The sequence below is a fragment of the Schistocerca nitens genome, chromosome 7, assembly GCF_023898315.1.
Source record: "Schistocerca nitens isolate TAMUIC-IGC-003100 chromosome 7, iqSchNite1.1, whole genome shotgun sequence".
In the NCBI taxonomy this organism is placed as follows: domain Eukaryota; kingdom Metazoa; phylum Arthropoda; class Insecta; order Orthoptera; family Acrididae; genus Schistocerca; species Schistocerca nitens.
In genome coordinates, this window is record NC_064620.1 from 165,289,234 (window position 1) to 165,314,002 (window position 24,769).

General features: G+C 38.6%; 1 protein-coding gene across 3 annotated transcripts in view; it reads right to left on the bottom strand.

The window, feature by feature from the left end:
• LOC126194725 (collagen alpha-1(IX) chain-like) overlaps positions 1-24,769 on the bottom strand; it is a 419,736-nt gene that overhangs the window by 58,589 nt on the left and 336,378 nt on the right. For all 3 annotated transcript variants that reach the window (XM_049932976.1, XM_049932975.1, XM_049932977.1), the window contains 4 exons: positions 16,510-16,563; positions 13,994-14,110; positions 13,106-13,300; positions 9,298-9,444 (listed from right to left, as the gene is read on the bottom strand). In XM_049932976.1, coding sequence (XP_049788933.1) covers positions 9,298-9,444; positions 13,106-13,300; positions 13,994-14,110; positions 16,510-16,563 — 513 coding nt within the window. The remainder of the gene's footprint in view (positions 1-9,297; positions 9,445-13,105; positions 13,301-13,993; positions 14,111-16,509; positions 16,564-24,769) is intronic.

Sequence of the window (24,769 nt, forward strand, 5' to 3'; positions counted from 1 at the left end):
ACAGCCAGTGTCTGGCACAGCTGTTAGATCGATTACTGCTGCTACAATTGCAGGTTATCAAGATTTAAGTGAGTTTGAATGTGGTGTTATAGTGGCACACGAGCGATGTGACGTGGCATCTCTGAGGTAGTGATGAACTGGGGATCTTCCCATATGACCATTTCATGAGTGTACCATGAATATCAGGAATCTGGTAAAACATCAAATCTCTGAGATCACTGAAGTCGGAAAAAGATCCTGCAAGAACGGGACCAACGATAACAGAAGAGAATCGTTCAACATGACAGAAGTGCAACCCTTCTGCAAATTGCTGCAGATTTCAGTGCTGGGCCATCAACAAGTGTCAGCAAGTGAACCATTCAATGAAACATCATCAATATGGGCTTTTGGAGCCAAAGGCCCACTTGTGTATCCTTGATGACTGCACAACACAAAGCTTTATGCCTCATCTAGGCCCATCAACACTGACATTGGACTGTTGATGAATGGAAACATGTTGCCTGGTTGGATGAATCTCGTTTCAAGTTATATTGAGCAGATGGATGTGTACGGAGAAGGAGACAACCTCATGAATCCATGGACCCTGCATGTCAGCAGGAGACTGTTCAAGCTGGTAGAGGCTCTGTATGGTGTGAGTTTAAACACTTCTGCTGGCCACCAAACTCCCCAGACACGAACATTATTGAGCCTATCTGGGATGCCTTGCAATATGCTGTTCAGAAGACACCTCCATCCCCTTGTTCTCTTATAGATTTATAGACAGCTCTGCAGGATTCCAGGTGTCAATTCCCTCCAGAACTACTTCAGACATTAGTTGAGTCCACGCCCTGTCATGCTGCGGCACTTCTGCATGCTTGTGAGGGCCCTACACGACATTAGACAGCTATACCAGTTCTTTGGCTCTTCAGTGTAGTTGTCACATATTCAGTCCAATGTCTGCTCTTTAACAAGCTGTACCTTTGTGATAATTTTTACTGTTTCTGGTGGAGGACTTTACTCCATATTTTCTGTTGTTTGACTTGAGCTCCTTAACTCATTACATACGTTTTCAATTTTAATGTCATGTAATCTATGTAAGCGACAGTTTTATTCCATGCTCTTGTTTTTAATGTTGTCAATTATTAAATATTTTAGATGTTTATTTTATAACATGTTTAAAATATTATAGGTGATTTTTCCTCTCAGGAAGATACCCTTAGTGGTACACTTAACGATATTGGTCAAGGTTTTTATATTAAACTTATGCATCCAGTTGGTTACATACTTTATATACTAAAAATTTATTTATGGTTCCTGCTGTCAGTCATGTTTAAAATTGTGCAATGGAAGAACTCTATGCAGAGCTGTTCCCACAGTGATGGCGGCCACATCACAGTACAGTGTTGTGTCAGGGTTGTTGCATTACTGTGTTGTCTGTCATATATTTGGTTATCACATATTAGAGGCTTCTTCACTATTGTACAGGTATTTTCACAGAGACAAGTATGATTGCAGTAACAATCCTAATAAATCATAATCACTGTGGTGAGCTGCCAGAGACCATGTATCCCTCATATTAAAATGTTCAGAAGGTATCCCTGAACAGCCTCTGAAAGTTTGTCAGTGGTGTTTTTCTCCCAGTATATGTATTGATAAATTTCAATTTCAGAGAGCATTTCAAATATTTTTGATACAGAATGACACAATGACACTCAACTTTTTTACAACTGTTACAGTTAATGATGTTTTTCACTTAGTTGCTATTCTTTTAGCTGTACTTTGAAGTGCCAGTTAGCTCCAAGTAGCACAAATTTTGGGGCATATCTTTTATGGAGTACAGCTCTTATAGGGTTCTCAGAGGCTCAACTAGCTGATCACAAGGGAGTCTATGGACGTACCCACAATCATCACATTTTGGTGCTTACAATGAAGGGAACTCAACAGTGCCGGAACCTTCACTATCAAATCCCTACCTCTGTACATCTCTATTATGCTTTGATGTTTCAGTTTCGATACTGTTAATGGTTCTCTTTTGTTACTGGCATTGGCCATTCTGTCCACTGTAGCAAAGGCACATTAAATTTGTGGAAGTGTTGCTAGAGTGCACTAAAGCCCACGTCACCTAGGACGGTGCTTCTGTGCATAGAGGCAGAGCAGAAAAGAAGGGCGAGGGGATGAGAACTGCGCATGCGTGGCAGCAGAGAGCGAGCAAACGAAGTCCACATTGCTGAACTGCATTGCTGAGGATAACAGTCAGGCTCGTTTGCATATCGTACATTGCATTATACATGCTCACACAGCTTTGTGATGATGTGAAGTACTATTTTTCTCAAAATGACATTGAAACTCCTTGCAATAATTACCATTTATTGCAATTTGAACAGCATTATAAGTAAAAATTTAATACACAACAAAATTAACTTCAAGCATAAACCAAAATCATTATATCTGCTTGACAATTGCTTCTGCTCAATAGCATATTTTTTAAAATGTGTAACGTGTGTGTGTGTGTGTGTGTGTGTGTGTGTGTGTGTGTGTGTGTGTTTGACAATAGTTACGTGTAATCACTGCGTGTAAAAAAGAATTAGTGGTAGAAAAGACTAATCTAAAAGACTATCATGAAAATGGTCAGTAAGTTGTCATATTTTTTGTTGTTAATGGGCATTATGAGTGTAAGCTAACATGTTCGATATTACAGTGAGAGAACACATTTATAATCAATTGAACAAGCAAACAATTAACTGTCATCTGCGGATAATTCCAGGAAATCTGACCAATAACATCAGAAACCACCGATATCTTGACAGGTAACATTTACTGTCATTTTAAGGTCTTATCCAGTTCATGCCTTGAAAATGACAGAGGTTTACAACAAGGTGGGAGAAGCGTAACTTCTCCTTGGGCAATATGTTGAACATTATAGTCTGCATAATTAAAAGGTTACAAAGTACTAATAAAAAAGGCTAGGAAGTTCTCCTTATTATGTATGCAACTGATATGTTGACAAACACATTTTTTAAACCACAAGTCTTTAAAACTAAGAAATATAATTACTTTGTTCCAAAGTCTACATCATAATACCATCATCACTTCTATTTGAGTCTGTTTCTGAACAATCTGATTTTAAATTTACAATGACAGGTTCAAGACTTATATCCATCATCATATCCCTGTCAAATTCTTATTGTGAAGCTTTTCAGCATGCTACACAGTCTGTGCCCACGCTACAGGCGGGATGTTGTCTCTTGCCTCATTGTCTATTGCCTCATGCAAAAGCAATTCACTGTATGTTATCTTGAATTTTTTTTTCTTTTTCTCCCATGTAGCCTTGAAATCCTTTGCCCAAATTAATTCCATGGGGCACATGGGTAAACACAAAACTGTGTGATCCCATTCACATGCAAGGAATTCAAGTTTGTATGTTCTGTCATGCGACTTGTACAGTATAAATTAACAAGCTGCAGGAGATCAGCATGAGTCTGGTTTACACGGTGCTTAATAAATTTTTTTTTAAACTGGGGAAAAATATCAACTTTTCTGGTGTTTCTACTTGATTTTTTCTCTATAAGAGTTGAATTATAACTGGCAATGACTGACTTCAAAGCAAGGTATGACAAGAATTTTGAATCACGTCATGAAACTGACAGCATTCATTGCCAAATGGTAATCACTGCTGTTTTTCTTGCACATAAATACAAGTTTATTCTCGGAAATAAAACCAGAAGAAGAGTCAGCACACAGAATAATTATCCGAGAACCTATCCATGTGAGAACTTTAAAACTGCCAGTACCATAACTCATTTTCCAGGAGATCTTCTTGAAATGATTCTAATTGACCCATGTTTCATCAAGGTAATACACTGTTGAACTATCTCCTTCTCTTGTATCGTGGATCTTTATATTAGATATAGTTCATGCTGCAACTAGGTCACTTCTTTGAACTAAAAACTTTCTTCTTAACATATCTGAACCAACATCTTTTAAAATTCTTTACCTTGGTGAAGCACTTACCACTGAAGCCTGCATAACTGTAACATGTTTTTGTTATGTCGGGCATTCATCATCCACATGGAGCACTTTAAAACATTGTTGCTAAAACTATCCATTTGTGTTACAGGTTCCTGGCGATTTTGATGCTTTCTAGGCGACACAAAACCAACTGTTTCTATGGTTTCAACAGCTCTGACACTTTCCTTTACAATTCTATTTACAGTTCTCTTGGCCAACACCACATGGTTCAGGAGTCCATACTTGTGTTTTCCAATGTCAACAGTAGTAGACCTGCTTTTAAATCATGTTTGAAACAGTTATAAATGGGGAAATAATCCGCCTCGTCTGCTTGTGAAGCACTTCACATTTATTATCGTCACCTGACCTTTTTTTAAATCTCACTTGAACATTTACAAGATACATATTCACAGCTATACTGCTGCAAGAAAAAAAAGGAAACAAAAAAATTGATAGTTGAATGAATAATGCGGTTGTCATGAAGTACGGCAACAGTGCAGTATGTAGGAGCTAGATTCTCGCTCTCTAGCCATAACTCTCTGCTAGCTGCTCGGAAAGAGAATGAATATTATTGGCCACCAGTGGCTAGCGAAGGGGGATGTGCAGAATGTCTGAAAATTGGGCCGCCTTCTTACATGACGTGAACAACAGTATACAGTAACATTTGAGTGTCACTATCTAGCGAGAGTTTCATGAGGGGTTAGATAAAATAAGGGTATGAGAGATGTGTTATTACTTTCGGTTGCTAAGAAATTCCTTGCTTGCTACTTGGATTTGCTTCATAAAGAATGTTATTTATGATAATTTTTACTACCATTACTTCAGGAACATTTTGATCGTTTTTGCAGTACATGCACTCAATAAAACTGCCAAAAACCTGTATCTTGAGACATAACTGAGGGGGAAAAATAGGTAGGCCTCTCCAGCACTTGGGATTTGACTATAATGGTAACAGATTAACAGACTTCCCCAATTCAGAAATCACAAGCCACATGTGGATTTGGTATTACTTACATTTTAAACAAATAACTCTTTGCCATAGCTGCATCATAATCTGCAGGAAGTCTAAAACAGCACCTAATATTTCCTGGTAAGTTATTAATGTGGGTATTAATTTCTTCACCAATGAAGATGAAATAAATATTCCAGAATTTGAATAAACAACAGCTGCCAACATGAGTAACTTAGAGGTAGATATCCTCAGTGTAGCAAAGTACCTTAAATCACTTGATAAAGTAAATCCTCCAGTACAGACTGTATACCAATTAGATTCCTTTCAGAGTATGCTGATACAATATTGCCATACTTAGCAGTCATATACAACCACTTGCTCAATAAAAGATCCGTACATAAAGACTGGGAAGTTGCACAGGTCACACCAAAACTCAAGAATGGAAATAGAAGTAATTTGCTGAATTACAGACCCATATCACTGACGTCAATTTGCATTAGGATTTTTGAACATATACTGTGTTTGAACATTATGAATTACCTTGAAGAAAACAGTCTGTTGATAAATAGTCAGCAAGGATTCAGAAAAATTAGTCTTGTGAAATGCAACTAGTTCTTTATTTACATTATATAGGGAGTGTTCCTGAAAAGGGATCCCGAATTGGTTCCGTATTTCTAGATTTCCTAAATGCTTTTGATGCTGTTGCTCATAGGTGAATTCTAATCATATTGTATGCCTCAGTTGTGGAATGGATTTGTGACTTACTGTAAGAAAGGCCACAGTTCGTAATTCATAACTGATGGAAAGTCACTGATTAAAACAGAAATGATATTTAATGTTCCACAAGGTAGTTTTACAGGCTGTCTGCTGTTCCTAATCATATTTAGTGATTTAGGAGACAACTTGAGCAGCCCTCTTAGATGGTTTGCAGATGATGCTGTCATTTACCATCTAGTAAAGACATCAGAAGATCAAAACAAACTGCTAAATGATTTAGACAAGATATCTCTATGTTGCAAAAAGTGGCAACTGACTCTAAATAATGAAAAGTGAGAGGTCATCCACATGAGTACTACAAGGAATGCATTAAATTGTGGTTACATGTTAAATCAGTCAAATCTAAAGACTGTTAGTTGAATAAGTACCTATGACTTACAATTATGAACAACTTAAACTAGAACACTCATATAGATAATGTTATGGGGCAGGTGAACCGAAGACTGTTTTATTGGCAGAACACTTGCCACGAATCCCCTGAGTGCGAGATTGCAAAAGGCCAATGATGTTTACAGTATTCAATGCCCCACATATTATCTACCATGCAACCACCACATTGCCTGCTAATAGCAACAGGGGGTGGAACTGGAGGTATCCAATGGCGAACACAGCATGAGGCTGAGAGCATAGTTGAACTGCCTAGTCAATGAGTAACTCATCAGTGCTACAGTGCCAGTGGCGTTGATACAAAGCAGAGCAATGGCAATGATAGGTAGAGCAACATTGCATTATACTACAGCAACAGTTGCCGAAACTGACATTTCATCAGCAAGGAATCCAAGGAATTTCAAGAAATGGTAGACAAAATACTAGTGTTCCTGCAAGATTAGTCAGTGGAATGTGTGGTGCTGTACACGCTTGACTGTGTGGACAATGTACAGAGGAGTGCAATGACGACGATACATGCTTAACAAGTGTCAAGCCATGTAGGTCATCATTCTTGTGGGACAGAGAGCCACAAATCATGTCTCCAGTGAAACGTAGTCAAGGACAATCATTGTCCAAGGGGCAAGTACTAAACATAATTAAGTGCATTGAAGATCATACACAGCATAGTGAAAAAACAATTGTGAACAGATATTGAATAAGGCCACAGCAATATAACTGTGTAGTGCATACAAAAAGCTATGGATACACACAGAAAGATAAGGTGCATTTGTTACAAAAACTGGTGTTCGTACATTTCAAGAATTCTCGATACAATTAACAGGATGTGCATGATAGTGACCTACTATGTTACTCACATCAGATTGCACATGACATAGGTTACAGTAATTTCAAGGGAAGCAGTGGATGGTTGCATAACTTCAAACAGTGCCATAGAATTGGAAGATATAAGATAATGAAATTTCAAACAAAGCATAAACTTGACGATGCACAGCAAGCTGCAAAATTGGCCCAAATATTTGTAGATGAGATAAACAAACTTAGCCAATCATTTAGTAGGGACTTTATTTTTAACTTCAATCAATCAGGATTTGAAAAGGAAATATATTTAAAAGGAACCCTGGAAATTAGAGGTATCAAGAGAGTTGTGTCAACATCAGCTAACATTAATGCCTTAGTGTTATTCACATAAAATTATGCCGACCGAGAATCTGAATGGTAAATTGGCTTGAAAGTTATTTATTGTGTGTGAGAAGATGGAGGTGCTCTGCCCCCTGTGATTCTTTCTCATGTGCGTGAACTTGCAAGGGCAGCAGGGAATATTTATGTCACAGCAAGCAAGAGTGGGAAAAATGGGCATAAGAGAACTACAACTATGGTATGAGTATCATTTTCTGCCAATAGCTGGTCAAAATAATTTGGATTGCTTGATTCCTGGTCTGCATATAAAAATCATACTCCATATGAGCAAACTATCCCTCCTGAAAAGTGTAAGATGTTGTAGCTCATACCACCTACAACCACTGGATAAATTCAGCCTCTAGATGTTTGTTTTTTGGCCTTAAGTGATATATGGCAATCATGAAAAACATAAATCTGAATGACCGGAGGGAGATTTGAACCCCAGTTCTCCTGAGGCAGAGTCCACTCTCACCACTTTTCTACTTTACTTGGTTAGTATAGCAATGAATTGAAAGTTTTTTCTGCATTGGCTGCTGACAGCATACATTGAGACCTACAAGCTGGTGTTTTTGCAATCCATGTCAGATATCTATTTAAAATAATTTTGTCTCAGGTAGATCATTATGTCTGAACTCAGAATGTATTCTAGAATTTTCCAGAAACTGAGATGAATTACTAAGATGGTAATTTTGAAAATAAAGTCTACCACTTTTCTTGTAGAAGACTGCAACCTTTTCTCTTTTCTATTCATTAAGAACAGTTTTATACTCAAGGATCTAGTTAAGAATGAAGGTAATTCACTTGCAAATTATATTTGACTGATGTGGCAGTGGAATGTTGGCAACAATATTTGGTTTTGTTCATGAAGGAATATTTGGAGACAAAATTTAAAATTTCAACTTACATTTTGCTTTTGTCTGTCTAAGTGTTTGTGTCATTACAGAGTATGTGGGCATGGGCAGAATAGCCATAAAAATTTACCTCCTAACTTGAAAAGTGTACACCAGTTGCACCACCACAAAAAATTAACACTTACCTTAGGTTACGGTGGTGGTGGTGGTTGTGGTAGAACTGCTCATGATGGCAAATGCAGAGAACAGGAAGGTGAGATGGCTGACAAAATACTTGCTAGACTGATTCATGGATATTGCTCATCAGTCTGAGACCATTATCCACTTATCCAATTGGATTAATAGAGGAGGTAGACAATATCCAATAAAGAGCAGCATTTTTCATCATGAGATTGTTTAGTTCGGCATGATAGCATTATGGAGATGCTCAACAAACTCGGTGGTAGACATTACAAGAGAGGCACTGTGGGGCACGGAGAAGGTTACTGTAGGAATTCTGTGAGAGTACATTTCAGAAAGGGTTGGACAATGTATACTTCCTGCCGCATACATCTGGCGAAATGACCACAACCAGAAAATTTCAGAAATTAAAGATAATATTGAGGTCAGATGACAATCATTATTTCCATGTGCCATTCAGGAATGGAACAAGGGAATGGGGGATCAGTTAGTGGTGCCAGAAATACCCTCCACCACACACCATCAAGTGATTTGTGGAGTATAGATGTAGATGCAGAGGTTATTAGAGTTGGAATATGAGTTCAGACAGACTTCTATGGTGGAAGGACTTGATCCTCATCCTTCTAAAAGACCTAAGCAGCACTGGGTTTGCCTTCAGTGATTTATGGAAACTACAGAAGCCCTGTCTGTTGCAGCTGGTATGGTCACCATACTAGAAACTATATGTTGGAGATATGACATTACCTAGACATTGTCAACTGCATGTTTGAATGTGAGAAAACTGCACATTTGTGCAAAAACTTACTGTAATTCTTACATAACATTGACAGGACCATTTGATGTATATAAAAAATTAAAGCTATAATACACTATAAAAAAAGGAGGCGAATATTTTTCAGGTGATTCTGGTATTCTGTTCCAAGTCATATGCCAAATTATTGCTGATATGCATAGCTTAAATTCTGTCTCTGAGCTACACACCGGTGGTCCAGGCATGCCGTGGAGACCAGGCTGTCCCCGCTGACCGGGAGGTCCTGGTAGGCCAGGAGTGCCATCCTTCCCAGGCATACCCATGGGGCCTGGTGGGCCTTCTGGCCCTCTCTCTCCAGCAGCACCTCGCTCACCTGGCTGAAATGCGTTGGAAGGAAATGAGACCATTACATATACAGGAACACTCAGTCCAGATATGTGGACTGTTTCTTCTTCATGTTTTAAAATAAAATTTTACCTTAAGTCTTAAATCCTATATACTGATACCATTTTAGCTAAGAAACAATAAATGAACAAGGCAGTCTTCTCCTTAGTGTCAATACGTTACAAGTTTGCTAACCAGCCTTTTTGCACATACAATTGTAGCTGCATTAGTTTACTGTTTATTTATTTATTATCATACCAATGATCACAGTTGTGATATAGGATCTCTCAGGGTACATTTTAACAACCATATAATATCTTTACAAAATTTTTATCTGTGTTGAATTCATGTTTAATACAATATACAACTAATAAGTGTTTTCATAACATAATTTCTTATGTGCTTGACAGACATATTCACTGATGTAATTTCATTTGTCACATTAACTTAAACATATATTCTTATAAAGTTGCGCAGAGATATTCAATTATGCTGTAATAACATTTGTCAAGCATGTGGTTCTTAATAACTATTTTAAATTTATCCTCATTTTCCAGCTCTTTGATATGTTTTGGTAGTGCATTAAAAAGTCTGATGCCTTGATTACATACATGTTTCTGATTTCGGGTCCTTGTTACAGCTTGTATGTGGAGATCTTTACATTGCCGTGTATCGTAATTATGGTAGTCTGTATTGGTTTTCATTTTCAGAAAGTATAATGCTGGAATTGTTAAAATTTTCAATGCTTTAAAAAGGGGCCTACAATGTGTTTGAGGTGAGCTCTGGGTCATTATCCGAATAGCGCGTTTTTGTAATTTGAAAATCTCATTTAGCGACAATTTGTTTTTCCCCAGAATACTATCCCATAGGATGTAATGGACTGAAAATAGCCAAAATATACTAATCTGGTACAGTCATTACTACAAACTCTTGAAATCATTCTAAGTATAAAACATGCTGAATTTAGTTTTAGTGCTAAGCTCACCACATGGTCCTTCCAGTTAATATTATCATAAATGTGCATACCCAGGAATTTTGCACACTGTACTCTTTCAAGTTGTTTGCCCTCCATGGTGGAATTTAGGTTGTCATGTTCACTTATTTTTCCATATTGCACATAATTAGTTTTTTTTTTTTTTGCGTTCAGTGTTAGCTTGTTAGCACTAAACCATTTTTGTATATCTTGTAGGACATGGTCCACAGTACTGTGCAATGACTGCTTCATATCACTAACTATTAAACTAGTGTATGAAACATAACCTACAAGTAATTCTCTTTCAGTGACCTGACCAGTGAATATAGTGCAACATTATATGAAGAAATCTGGAATTTATTAAAGATACTAAGCTAAACTGTATAATTCCATCTCAGTATGTCAATTGAATACTTCTGATTTTTGATGAGATTTACAGTGTTCTTGGGACAACATTAAACTTTAGGTACAACAACATTCCACACCCTTTAGTGTGCTGCAAAGTGTGTTTCTCATTAAAATTAGTTTCTTTCACATTCTCTCTTTTTTATTTAATATGACTATAAAGTCAAAAAAGTGTCAGCTGTGATAGTTTATAATTTTATTTTCATGTGTAATTTATTACTGCTTCTTCATTTGTATCTGATTTACATTTGTATTGCATGTGCTATGCAGTATGGAAGATATGCTATAGTGATGTTACTGCTATTGTTTATTGCAGTATGGAAGATATGCTGTGGAGATGTTACTCTTTCATATTCCCATTTCCTAATGGATATTGTGCACAAACTACAATTATTTAATGCAGTGGCTCATATCCCAATGAAAAACTGTGTGTGTGTAAACAATGGCATTGCATTGTGCTGTCTCACAAATGTCAAAGAACACTGAGGAAAATTTTTCACTTCCTGTACCTCTCTGCAGACAGAATTTAGAGCACTGCTCAGTCCATTTTATAAATTTTTATATAGTCTGTGAACATGCACAATGCCATCTTAGTTGCTTTTGTCACATTAAATATTGCCAAAAAATTTTATATAAAGTAACACATCTGTGATGATAACTACAGAGCATTTTTTGGCAGCTTGTAACGCATTCAAAATATGCAAAGTTGCATGTTTGCACCCATAAGGAGAAAGAGGTGGAGCCATGAACTCTGCCTGGAACTGCCTCTATCTGGTGAGCAGTGACTGGTCTTAATAAAATATTTTATTTCGTCTTGGATTTTCTGATATTGCAAGGAGAGATCAGGCAGCACAGCTCATTGGCCAGTAATAGCCAGGTGGTGTTTCTCAGAAACTATAAGAGATGGTAGCAAAAACTTTCCATCAGTCTTTTTTTGTAGCTACTAACACATGTTGAAAAATATGGTTAACTTTACTCTTGCATTACACACCAAGGCTGCTGGGAGTTATTTTCTGTTGGATGTGATTTGTGCAACTTAAAATCAAAGTCATAATATGATGGGCAATTTAGTCAAGCACTTTTATAAACACAATTTCATTTGCTATACCTACACTATATTATAATGTAATTGAATATAATAGAAGGAAACATTCCACGTGGGAAAAAATATATCTAAAAACATGGATGATGTGACTTACCAAACGAAAGCGCTGGCACGTCGATAGACACACAAACAAACACAAACATACACACAAAATTCTAGCTTTCGCAACCAACGGTTGCCTCGTCAGGAAAAAGGGAAGGAGAGGGAAAGACGAAAGGATTTGGGTTTTAAGGGAGAGGGTAAGGAGTCATTCCAACCCCGGGAGCGGAAAGACTTACCTTAGGGGGAAAAAGGACGGGTATACACACACACACACACACACACACACACACACACACACACACACACACACACACACACACACACACACACACACACACATATCCATCCACACATATACAGACACAAGCAGACATATGCTTGTGTCTGTATATGTGTGGATGGATATATGTGTGTGTGTGTGTGCGCGCGAGTGTATACCCGTCCTTTTTCCCCCTAAGGTAAGTCTTTCCGCTCCCGGGGTTGGAATGACTCCTTACCCTCTCCCTTAAAACCCACATCCTTTCGTCTTTCCCACTCCTTCCCTCTTTCCTGACGAGGCAACCGTTGGTTGCGAAAGCTAGAATTTTGTGTGTATGTTTGTGTTTGTTTGTGTGTCTATCGACGTGCCAGCGCTTTCGTTTGGTAAGTCACATCATCCATGTTTGTAGTTATAATGTAATTGGATAGATAAAAAATCTACTCATCAAACAGTGGCAAGAGAACACACATACACATATAAAAAAGGTTTTACTTATGCAAGCTTTGGAGCCAGACGCTCCTTCTTCCTGCAGAAGGATTGAAGTGGAAGGAAGAGAGGTGAATGGAAAGGAACTAGAGAGGTTTAGAAAAAAGAGTAGTGTTCAGAAAAGTCATCCAGAACTCCGGGTCAGGGGAGACTTACCGGACAGGATGAGAAGGAAAGAGTGATTGTTGGGGACTGCACCGGACAAGATTTGAAAATGTGAGAGATTAAAGGTGGGAGACAGGGTAGTATGCAAGACATAGATTACTGCTAAAACAGCATGCACAAGTCAATAAGAGTGAAAAGCTAAGAGCATTGTATCTAACAGAAGTGGGAAGGAGATTGCAAAAAATAGATAGTTTATAGTGTTTGTATAACCATACTAACCAGTCCAGGAGGTCCTGACTGTCCTCTTGGGCCTGCTATACCACGCACCAAGTTATCATCAAGTGAGATTGTATTTGGAATGTAATTACTTTCACCAGGTGGGCCAGGTGGTCCTGGAGGCCCTGGGGGGCCTGATGGTCCTAGAAATCCTGGAAGCCCTGGTGTTCCAGGAGGTCCAGGCAATCCCTGTGGACCCTACAACAACAAATCCTCCATTGTACAGTTTCTATCACATGTTAAAGGTTTATTAACAATGGTACACTTGAATGTTGTAGTGATCATTCATGTAGATATAAATAAAGGAGTTACATAAATGTAAAATTTAATAATTTCAACATCTGTACCAAATTAAAATTTTTACCTGGACAGAAACATCAAATTGTGCCTTTGATTACTGTAAGAAAGTACCTGCTAATGGAACTATCTGATCAAGTATCATGACATCAACCTTCTTTTCTCTGTCAGAAAATACTTAATTTAGGACTTACAACTAATTCCCAGCCCCTAAACTGTTTTACACATAGCAGTTTGAGTGGGAAGTCCTGTATCTGTCTATAATTGGGAAATTTCTACCCAGTGGAAATGTTATTGAGTCCAAACATACAGCTGTCATTAGAAAACATATTACTACAAATATGGTTGAAATTTTCAGTTCAGCACTCTCAAATCTAAATGCAAATAGCATGCCATATTGACAAGACATGTGGATAGTTGCCAAAAGTAGACAATAATTTCAAATCAGAAAAACATAAAATCTGAAAGAGTCTTTGAAACATAGGCTGATTTTAACATTAACTTTTCTATTTTATATGTTACCTGTTGCAGTAAAGACTTCTTTCATACCAATGGCATTCTTATGTCATGAAATAGTAACTGTCTTAAGCTTACCATTGCACCTGGTAAACCCCTAGGACCAACCGGTCCCTGTAGACCATCATCACCCTTGTCTCCTTTGAATCCTGGTTTCCCCATGATACCTGGAAGCCCATGTTTTCCAGGTGGTCCCTGTTGCCACAAAAATTGGCATCATTACAAACAGCACATTATAAAATCTGAATCACTTTTTGTTCATAAGAGTACAATAAAACTAAGCTTGCTGGTGGCATCAAGATTTTGAAAGAGATGTACAAATGTAAGACAGCTAAAAAACTTTAATACACATCAAACAGGAGCTTTTAAAGAGTTGTTCTTCAGCGTGTTTCTGAAAACTGCATCTCTTTTGATTACAGCTACATTATTAACAAAACACAACATGTAATTGAACACCACAGACTTCATCCTGTAACAGGAAATCGTCCTTCAAGTCTTTTTCTAGGTTATATTGTTAATTACGAATAGGTCCTCAGAAAATTAAGCACAGTGTTCTATTGAGGCTTGACATAATAACAATAGTAGCAATAATTCTAAAACAAGCATGAAAAGTGATGTTAATTGTGAAACCTAGAAGCACTGCAACTAAAATACAGCAAAAAATGGAAACAGATTACCCACATTGGAATACTTCATTTATGACTTACAACTGACCCCATAGAATGTAAGACAGTTTGTTGATGCATTAATGCTTCACCTGGACGCATTACTCACAATTAAAAAGAGATGTATGTAGATACGCTACCTTGAAATTTATTAGCAGGTGGAGAAATTTTACTGAATGAAATCAGAAATTTATTCACCTGAAGAATTCATATAAATATGCTTTTGCAACAATAATTCCAATCTACAAATGAAAGCATGAAACCTGAATGACATGTTCCCAATTTAATTCCACTCTGCATGTTCTGTAGAAGTGCCTCATCTTTTAGATGCTATTTACTAGAGCTTGCCCTAAATGCAAGCTATCATCTATTGACAGAAGAGAGTTCAAGTGAATCCTGTTTTCAGGAAGGGCATATGGCTGATATGCAATATTATAGACCTATACTGTTGGTATTAGTTTAGTTTATAAACTGGAGGCAGACTTACTTGCAAAGTGTGAAAGAGTGTTAATTCTAATGGGATACACTACACGAGAAACGACTAATATATTTTAGCCTACTTTTTTTTTGTAATAATTCTTCAGCAGATTTCACAAAAAGCACTAAGAAATACTAGTACTCCCTGTGCAAGTATCACACTGTGCTGTAGTGATCAAAATCACAGACATAATGGAAGGAGTGAAGGTAACCACTCACAGTATTAATTGAGACGCTGATTAGTCAGTGGGCACATAAACTAGAATGCAAATGTTGTGTGCTTTCCATCAACCCTCCCTCTCCCATCCACCTCTTTTCTCCTCGCGCTCACTCGCCTAACAAATCTGCAGTGCCAGGAGAATAGACATTGTTCTCAAAGCCTATCTATATTTTCAGTCTTGTTTATGTGCCTGTTGTTTTGTTTCATTTCCCATATTCAGTTTTCACAAAAAAACTCGTACATTTAGGAAAGATATATTTGCAGCTTATCAGCTTATGATTAAAATACTACTATGCAATGTGAATTGTCTGAAACTTTGTATGCCACTAATTTACGGATTGAAATTGTGTGAAACAGTGTCATTGAAGCCACTGTACTCAAAGATCTAGCACCTAGAGAGATCTCTCTCATACATCATATACCAATTATCCCAACTGATTTAACTATTCAATTTAAGTGACTCAAGGTTTTGTTTGCAGCAACAGTGAAGGAGTCACAAGGTGAGACATAAAAATACATTGGAATTGATTTACAACTTAAACGTTTTTACCATGATCAATTGTGTGTGCCCTTTCATTGGTAGTTTAGAAGATCAATCCAAAAAATAAAATATGATGTACATTCTGAAGTTTTGTTTCCATGTTGTGCAAATTTTTTTAAAAAAACTTTAATCAGAAAAACCATTCCATAAACTCACAGTGGGCAAAATCGCAATGAGAAGAAAAAATTGCATCTTGCCACAATTCCCAGGGATACCCCAGATTAAGACATATATTCAGTTCCCATGCATCTTTAACAACTGCAAAGCATTACTGGGTCATCTAATCTTAAATAAATTAAGCCACAATTGTTGCAAATTAAGCCACAATTGTTGCAAATTAAGTCACAATTGTGCACAAAAAGTTCTCTTTATACTATTTGATTTCATAGCACACAGTGTAAATGAGAAGGATGGGCAACTGTGCTTGTATATAAGAATACATACAAAAACTTCTGAAGGATATTTAACAGATACTTTTAATATTATCTTCCAGTCATAGGACAAGATATACAATTTTTTTCAGCATGCTGAACATGGTGGTTCAGTCTCCAAAACTATGGTGATTGCTTGGAAACTAATAACGGCAATTGTTTCTTCAACAAAGGCCATTTTCAAGTGGAAGTACAAAGAAAACATTAATATACAACTTATATTTTCATGAGAAAAAATATTACTTTATCCTAATACTTACTGGTGGTCCTTCTGCTCCTTTTTGTCCTCTTTCTCCTTTCCCTCCAGGTAGCCCCTAAAAGATAAAGAAACACTTTTTTTTTAAACATGAATACTGGAAAGGTTAAATGATACCATTACTTGCAAGCCGAAACTCAAAACAGTTGAGTTGCAGTGATCAATATGATACAATTACTACCTCAACTTCGTTATGAACTATCAAACTAAAGTCAATGGTCCAAAACCATAAACGGGGCAAACCATGTGTAAACACTGATAGTGCAGCTAAAACTGTACTGGTAATAAAGCTAAACTCATTAACACAAGAATGATGTAAGCAGTAAATACATTTTGAAATTTTGTTTGTATATAATGACAATATTTGTTTTCACGAGGCTTTGAAAATCTATGGTTTCTATTTCTTTTGAACAGAGATTGCATTATAGAAATTACAGACCTGTACCTACATTCACAGCTTTCATTTTCACTGTTTACTTATAACCATTGCAGCCATCATTTTGACTGCTTAATGTCTCTTTACACAGCTATGTCATCTGAGTTAACTGCAGGTATTCAATTGCACAACATGTGACAATGATGTGATGCTATAATGCAGTGGTTGCTTCTGCCTGTTAATCTATAAGTTGACTCATTGCCCATCCATGAAGACTCTCCTTCAAGATGGAATTTATGGAAGATGTTTGTGAATGAATGAATCCATGCATTTTGAAGCTCCTCATCTGATTGACCGGATATATCTAAAGTGCTTTGCTGTGTATTAGTCATTATGCAGATATCGAAATAGTTTATAAGTTGTCAGACATGGAAATGCTGGAGTATTTAGAACACATGCAGTGAGTTTCAGAGTAAGAATTTGAAGGTAGTGAAACTGATATACAAGTAGAAACTAGTAGTGATGATTGTACTCCACAAAGTGAAAGTAACTGCAGTGTATCCGCAGAAGTTGCACCAGTGGCTATCACAGCAGCAAGAGAAACTCTTTGATATTTGATACAACAGAGGAAGATAGGGAAGAAGAAGTAGATGTCAGTTACCTTCACTGTTTTTTGTAGGCATGTTTGGGATTTTGAGAAGATGGGACAGAATGGAAGATTTCTGATTGTATTTTAATTCATCTTGAAAGCTAAAAGATCAAAATGTTTTACATCAGACAGCAGGACCAATGTAACTCATGAAGAGAAATATCAAAATTCATAGTGCTGCTAGTTCTTGGGAGGCTGTTTCTAGATGAAAAAATGCAAAAACATATACAATTGTACACAAAGAAAGTAGTGCACAGGCAACTTGAAAATAATAGATGGTGTATTTCTCATTCTGAAAGAGGTGCATTAATTGTAGTTTTGTATGCTCTTTTTTTTTTTTTTTTTTTTTTTTTTTTTTTTTTTTTTTTTTTTTTTTTTGGTGCACCATGGGATTTGAAAATGGATATTTGTTAGGATACTAGGGATCAAAGTTCTTTTTTCATACAATATAAAGAGATATGCTAAACTTAGAGAAATTAGGAAATTTTTGTGCTTTGATACTAGCAAAAAGGTCAATAATACTCAAAAGTGACAAGTTTGTTTAGGTATCAGTGATTTGGAATTGTTTCTCTGAAAACTGTTCCCTGCTCCAAAATGAAACATCTCAATTGAACTGCTATTTCCTGCTAAGTCCTGATGCCTAGTAAGTAAAATTAATTTGGCAGCAGATGTGGGCATAAAATATCGCTTCAATGGATTTTCATATCTGGGAAACAATGAACATCAACCACAGAATAGAACTTTTTCCAGATACAGGGAGTGTTAATAAAGTTTCAAGACTGGTCTCAGAACACAAATTTATTGAATACTTTCATACATCGGACTAAAATTCTTCAAAACAGGTGCCTTGAGAATCCACACACCACTACCAATGAGATTTCCAATGCTGATAAGCTCCCTGGAACTCCTTAACCGGAATGCTGTTCAAAACCATCGTCAAAGCCTTTTGAACCACTGTGACGCTGTCAACTGCTTTCCTTTCAGGTCTCTCTACATCCAGTGGATGGGGGTGAGGTCAGGGCTATAGGGTGACTGCAGCAGTGTAGCCATGTTGAACCGGGTCAAAACTCCAGTGACGGCGAAGCAGGAGTGAATGGTCACATTGTCATGGTGGAGCACCCAATCGTCTTTCTTCTCCAGGCAGGATGGGCATACTTGATCCCTCAAACGGTGGACCACTCTAGTATAATACTGATCACTGACAGTCTGTCCAGCAGGCAAAAATGCTTGTGGATCATCTCTTTTGTGTCAAAGAAAGCATTGAGCATGCTTTTCACACGTGACTTGCTCATGCAGGCTTTTTCGGCTTTGGTGATGTGGAGGTGTGCCACTCCAAGCTTTGCCTCTTTGACTCTGGATCATATTCGAAGAGCCAGGTCTCATCACCAGTGACCACTTTATTCATAAATCAGGTTCCGTTTGTAAATGTTCAAGCATTTCCTGCGAAACAGCCGGGTGCCTCTCCTTCTGCTCATCTGAGAGCACTTTAGTGACAAATTTTGTGCACACTTTTCTCATCATTAGATCTTCTGTCACACAGTTTGGTGATTCAAACCCACTTCATCTGCAATCATTCTGATGCTGAGACATCGGTCACTGTTTAAAACTTGATGCACTTTGGCCAGCTTTTCATCAGTTCAGCTCATTGAAGGTCTTCCAGAGCATTCATCAACCTCCAAGTCTTCGCAGCCACCTTTGAACCTCTTGTGCCACATGAAAACAATGGCACGTGACATGGCGTATTCTTTATAGCCCTCTTGAATCATTTCAAATGTTTTCGTACTGGTCTTGTACAGTTTCACACAAAATTTGATCGAACATCACTGCTCCAAAAGGTGCTGCATTTTGGACTCTCCGATTTCTCGACGTCTCAAAACTGACACTCCCTGCATTCACGATGTTTTCACTCCAGCATTTTTCTGGCAAATGCTGACACCTGGCTTGCTTAGCCAACACCAACCACTACATGGTGCAGGTGGTGAGACTGGTCTGCGTGCACACTGCTACTCAAGAAAAAAATCAGTCTTGAAACTTTATTTACACATCCTGTATGTTGACGTGAAACTTATAGCATCATACCGTAGAGGTGGAAGGACTTTTATTTCTTCATATCTTTGTACATGGCTGAAATATTGAAGTGCAGGTATAAGCCTGGTGGGCAAAGTGAATCATTTGACAAGTGAGATACAAACACCAGCACGAATGCCAAAACCAACATCATGTGAAATACTCAGCAGTGGTTATGTAGGATTTGTAGCATAGATAGGAAGATAGTGGAACAGGAGGGGAAAATTGCTGCCCTTCAGGCTGAGCTAGATCAGGCTAGGGAAGATCTGGACAGGTTAAGGAGGGAGAAGGGCAAAGAGAGGTGGGAAGTGGCAACAGGCAGCAGAAGGAACAGGCCTAGAACTAAGTCTGACAGTTTTGTGGTGAATGTCAAAAATAAGTTTGACCTGTTGCTTCAGTTAGAAACTGATGAGCCTCAAGCAGAGGTAGGTGTAGACAGGACACAACAAACTTTCAATAGGAAATTGAAAAAGAATGTAGGAAAGTCATCGAAAAGGAAGAAAGTTTTGTTGTTAGGCAGTTCTCATGCCAGAGATGTAGGCCAACTTCTGCAGGGGGAATTAGGACCAGAATACCAAGTCACAAATTTTTTCAAACCAAGTGCTAGACTGGATCAGGTGACAGAGGATTTAGGTTCACTCTGTAAAGGATTTACCAGGGAAGACACCGTGGTTATTGTGGGAGGGCCAGGGAACAGCATCGACAGAGATCCTGGGTACAGTATAGAGTGTGACCTGGTAAAGATTGCGTCGGCATCGAGACTCACCAATGTTGAATTTGTATCTGTCCTGAGACGCCATGACCGGCCTCATTTGAACTCTTCTGTTGGGAGAGTTAATTTGGAGTTGGAACGGCTGCTTGGGTCGGGTGCGGGGGCTCATATTGGTGTGGTTCCTGTTGATTCTCTCAGTAGGTGGGACTATAACAGGCATGGCCTACATCTCAACAGGAAAGGGAAGGGGAAACTGGCTGGGGTAATAGCAGGAAATTTAAGGGGGGGAGGCACTGCCATGAATGGTAAAATACCAGTGGTTACAGGTGTTGGAGCAGCACCTTTTTTAGGATAGGTAAGACAGAAAGATGTCAAGTTCTATGAGAGGTCAGGATTGAAACAAATCTTCAGTTTAGGAAAGAAATTAAACAGCACAATTCTAGCACATTGGATCACCAATCACAGCTGTCAATTATAAATTTTCACCAATCACCAGAAATTTTATCTCCACCAAGTTGTATCTCAGTCCTAGGTAATTGCATTGATGAATTAAAATCACCCAACCCAGTTGACATAATCTGCCTCTCTGAACACCATGTGACCACTGGTATAGGAACTAGGCCTAAGCACAATGAGAAACTCAGACAGGAGAGTACTGCAAATGTTAGAATAAGGAAAGGTTCTCATAAAAGTATAATTAAAAATAATGTAAGTATATTTCATCAAAATATTGGGAGTTTAAAGAATAAAATAGATGAGTTTCTGGTTTGTTTAGAAGATTTAGAAGCTGAGGATGAAATAGATATACTATGCTTGTCTGAGCATCACATTGTTACTGATATGGAAAAGGTAAATGTAAGTGGATATAAGCTCTCTGCACATGCAATGAGAGAAAATATGGAGAAAGGTGGAGTTGCCATATACGTCAAAAGTTATCATTGTGCAAAAAGTATAGAAACAAAAAAGTTTTGTGTAGAGAAACATATAGAAGCATGTGCCTGTGAGCTTAAATTAAAGAAAGGCACATTTATAATTGTAACTGTATGTAGGTCCCCATCAGGAAATTTTCATCTATTTCTGAAAAATTTGGACTCCTTGTTGTACTATCTGTCAGACAGGGGGAAGCATATTATTATTTGTGGGGACTTCAATGTAGATTCTCTGAAAGAGGGTAATAGGAAAAATGACCTTGAAGTATTACTCGCTTCTTTCAATTTGACACCCGTTATTGATTTTCCTACTCGGGTGGTAAAGGATAGCAGCTCACTGATAGATAACTTCTTTATAGACCAAGATAAGTTTAACCAGATAAATGCTCAGCCTGTTGAGAATGGTCTTTCTGATCATGGTGCACAGCTAGTTACAATATATGACATAGCTCCATTCAGCAATACTAAACAGTCCTCCAAAGTAGTACGTTCAGTCAACGATTTAACAATTGCAAATTTCAGGGAAAGCCTACAGCAGTTAGACTGGGATGAGGTGTACCGTGAACCTGATGCCAATTTAAAATATAATTTATTTCATAACATTTTTGTAAATGCATTTGAAAACTGCTTCCCCAAGAAAATAGTTAAATATACTCGTAAGAAACCTTGTAACAAACCATGGCTTACAAAGGGTATAAAAATATCTTGTAACCGGAAAAGGGAAATGTATCTGACAGCAAGAAAGAATAGTGACCCAGAAACTATCAAACATTATAAAAACTACTGTGTTATATTAAGAAAAGTTATTAAAAAATCCAGGAGTATGTGTATCATGTCTGAAATCAGCAACTCTGATAATAAAATTAAAACAATTTGGAATATTATTAAAAGAGAAACAGGTCAACCAAGAGCAGAGGAAGACAGTATTACCATAAAATTGAATGAAAACTTTACGAACAAAAAGTCAGAAGTTGAAAATATTTTTAATAATCATTTTCTAAATGTTGTGGATATAGTAGGATCCAGGTGTTCATTAGAAGATGCTAGGCTGTTAATGGAAGAGGCCATACCTATGAAATTTGATACAATTGAAATCTCACCCACTTCTCCCTCTGAAATTAGGAAAATAATAAACTTGCTTAAAAGCAAAAACTCATATGGAATTGATGGCATTTCCAGCAAAATACTAAAAGCTTGTTCTCAACAGATAAGTAAGATTCTCAGCCACCTGTGTAATAGCTCTCTGGAACAGGGAATTTTCCCTGCTAGACTGAAATATGCTATTGTTATACCTTTGCATAAAAAGGGCGATAGATCTGATGTCAACAATTACCATCACATCTCCCTTCTAACAGCTTTATCCAAAATTTTTGAGAAAGTAATGTATTCAAGAGTAGCTTCACATATCTGTAAAAATGAAGTACTAACAAAATGTCAGTTTGGTTTCCAGAAAGGTTTTTCAACAGAAAATGCCATATATGCTTTCACCAATCAAATTTTGAATGATCTGAATAACTGAACACCACCCATTGGGATTTTTTGTGATCTCTCAACGGATTTTGATTGTGTAAATCATGAAATTCTGCTAGACAAGCTCAAGTATTGTGGCATGAGTGGGATGGTGCACAAATGGTTTAATTCGTACCTGAATGAGATTTTCACTCTGCAGCAGAGTGTGCGCTGATATGAAACTTCCTGGCAGATTAAAACTGTGTGCCCGACCGAGACTCGAACTCGGGACCTTTGCCTTTCGCGGGCAAGTGCTCTACCAACTGAGCTACCGAAGCACGACTCACGCCCGGTACTCACAGCTTTACTTCTGCCAGTACCTCGTCTCCTACCTTCCAAACTTTACAGAAGCTCTCCTGCGAACCTTGCAGAACTAGCACTCCCGAAAGAAAGGATATTGCGGAGACATGGCTTAGCCACAGCCTGGGGGATGTTTCCAGAATGAGATTTTCACTCTGCAGCGGAGTGTGCGCTGATATGAAACTTCCTGGCAGATTAAAACTGTGTGCCCGACCGAGACTCGAACTCGGGACCTTTGCCTTTCGCGGGCAAGTGCTCTACCAACTGAGCTACCGAAGCACGACTCACGCCCGGTACTCACAGCTTTACTTCTGCCAGTACCTCGTCTCCTACCTTCCAAACTTTACAGAAGCTCTCCTGCGAACCTTGCAGAACTAGCACTCCCGAAAGAAAGGATATTGCGGAGACATGGCTTAGCCACAGCCAGGGGGATGTTTCCAGAATGAGATTTTCACTCTGCAGTGGAGTGTGCGCTGATATGAAACTTCCTGGCAGATTAAAACTGTGTGCCCGACCGAGACTCGAACTCGGGACCTTTGCCTTTCGCGGGCAAGTGCTCTACCAACTGAGCTACCGAAGCACGACTCACGCCCGGTACTCACAGCTTTACTTCTGCCAGTACCTCGTCTCCTACCTTCCAAACTTTACAGAAGCTCTCCTGCGAACCTTGCAGAACTAGCACTCCCGAGAGAAAGGATATTGCGGAGACATGGCTTAGCCACAGCCTGGTGGATGTTTCCAGAATGAGATTTTCACTCTGCAGCGGAGTGTGCGCTGATATGAAACTTCCTGGCAGATTAAAACTGTGTGCCCGACCGAGACTCGAACTCGGGACCTTTGCCTTTCGCGGGCAAGTGCTCTACCAACTGAGCTACCGAAGCACAACTCACGCCCGGTACTCACAGCTTTACTTCTGCCAGTACCTCGTCTCCTACCTTCCAAACTTTACAGAAGCTCTCCTGCGAACCTTGCAGAACTAGCACTCCCAAAAGAAAGGATATTGCGGAGACATGGCTTAGCCACAACCTGGGGGATGTTTCCAGAATGAGATTTTCACTCTGCAGCAGAGGGTGCGCTGATATGAAACTTCCTGGCAGATTAAAACTGTGTGCCCGACCGAGACTCGAACTTGGAACCTTTGCCTTTCGCGGGCAAGTGCTCTACCAAAGGCAAAGGCAAAGGTCCCGAGTTCGAGTCTCGGTCGGGCACACAGTTTTAATCTGCCAGGAAGTTTCATATCAGCGCACACTCCGCTGCAGAGTGAAAATCTCATTCTGGAAACATCCCCCAGGCTGTGGCTAAGCCATGTCTCCGCAATATCCTTTCTTTCGGGAGTGCTAGTTCTGCAAGGTTCGCAGGAGAGCTTCTGTAAAGTTTGGAAGGTAGGAGACGAGGTACTGGCAGAAGTCAAGCTGTGAGTACCGGGCGTGAGTCGTGCTTCGGTAGCTCAGTTGATAGAGCACTTGCCCGCGAAAGGCAAAGGTCCCGAGTTCGAGTCTCGGTAGGGCACACAGTTTTAATCTGCCAGGAAGTTTCATATCAGCGCACAGTCCGCTGCAGAGTGAAAATCTCATTCTGGAAACATCCCCCTGGCTGTGGCTAAGCCATGTCTCCGCAATATCCTTTCTTTCGGGAGTGCTAGTTCTGCAAGGTTCGCAGGAGAGCTTCTGTAAAGTTTGGAAGGTAGGAGACGAGGTACTGGCAGAAGTAAAGCTGTGAGTA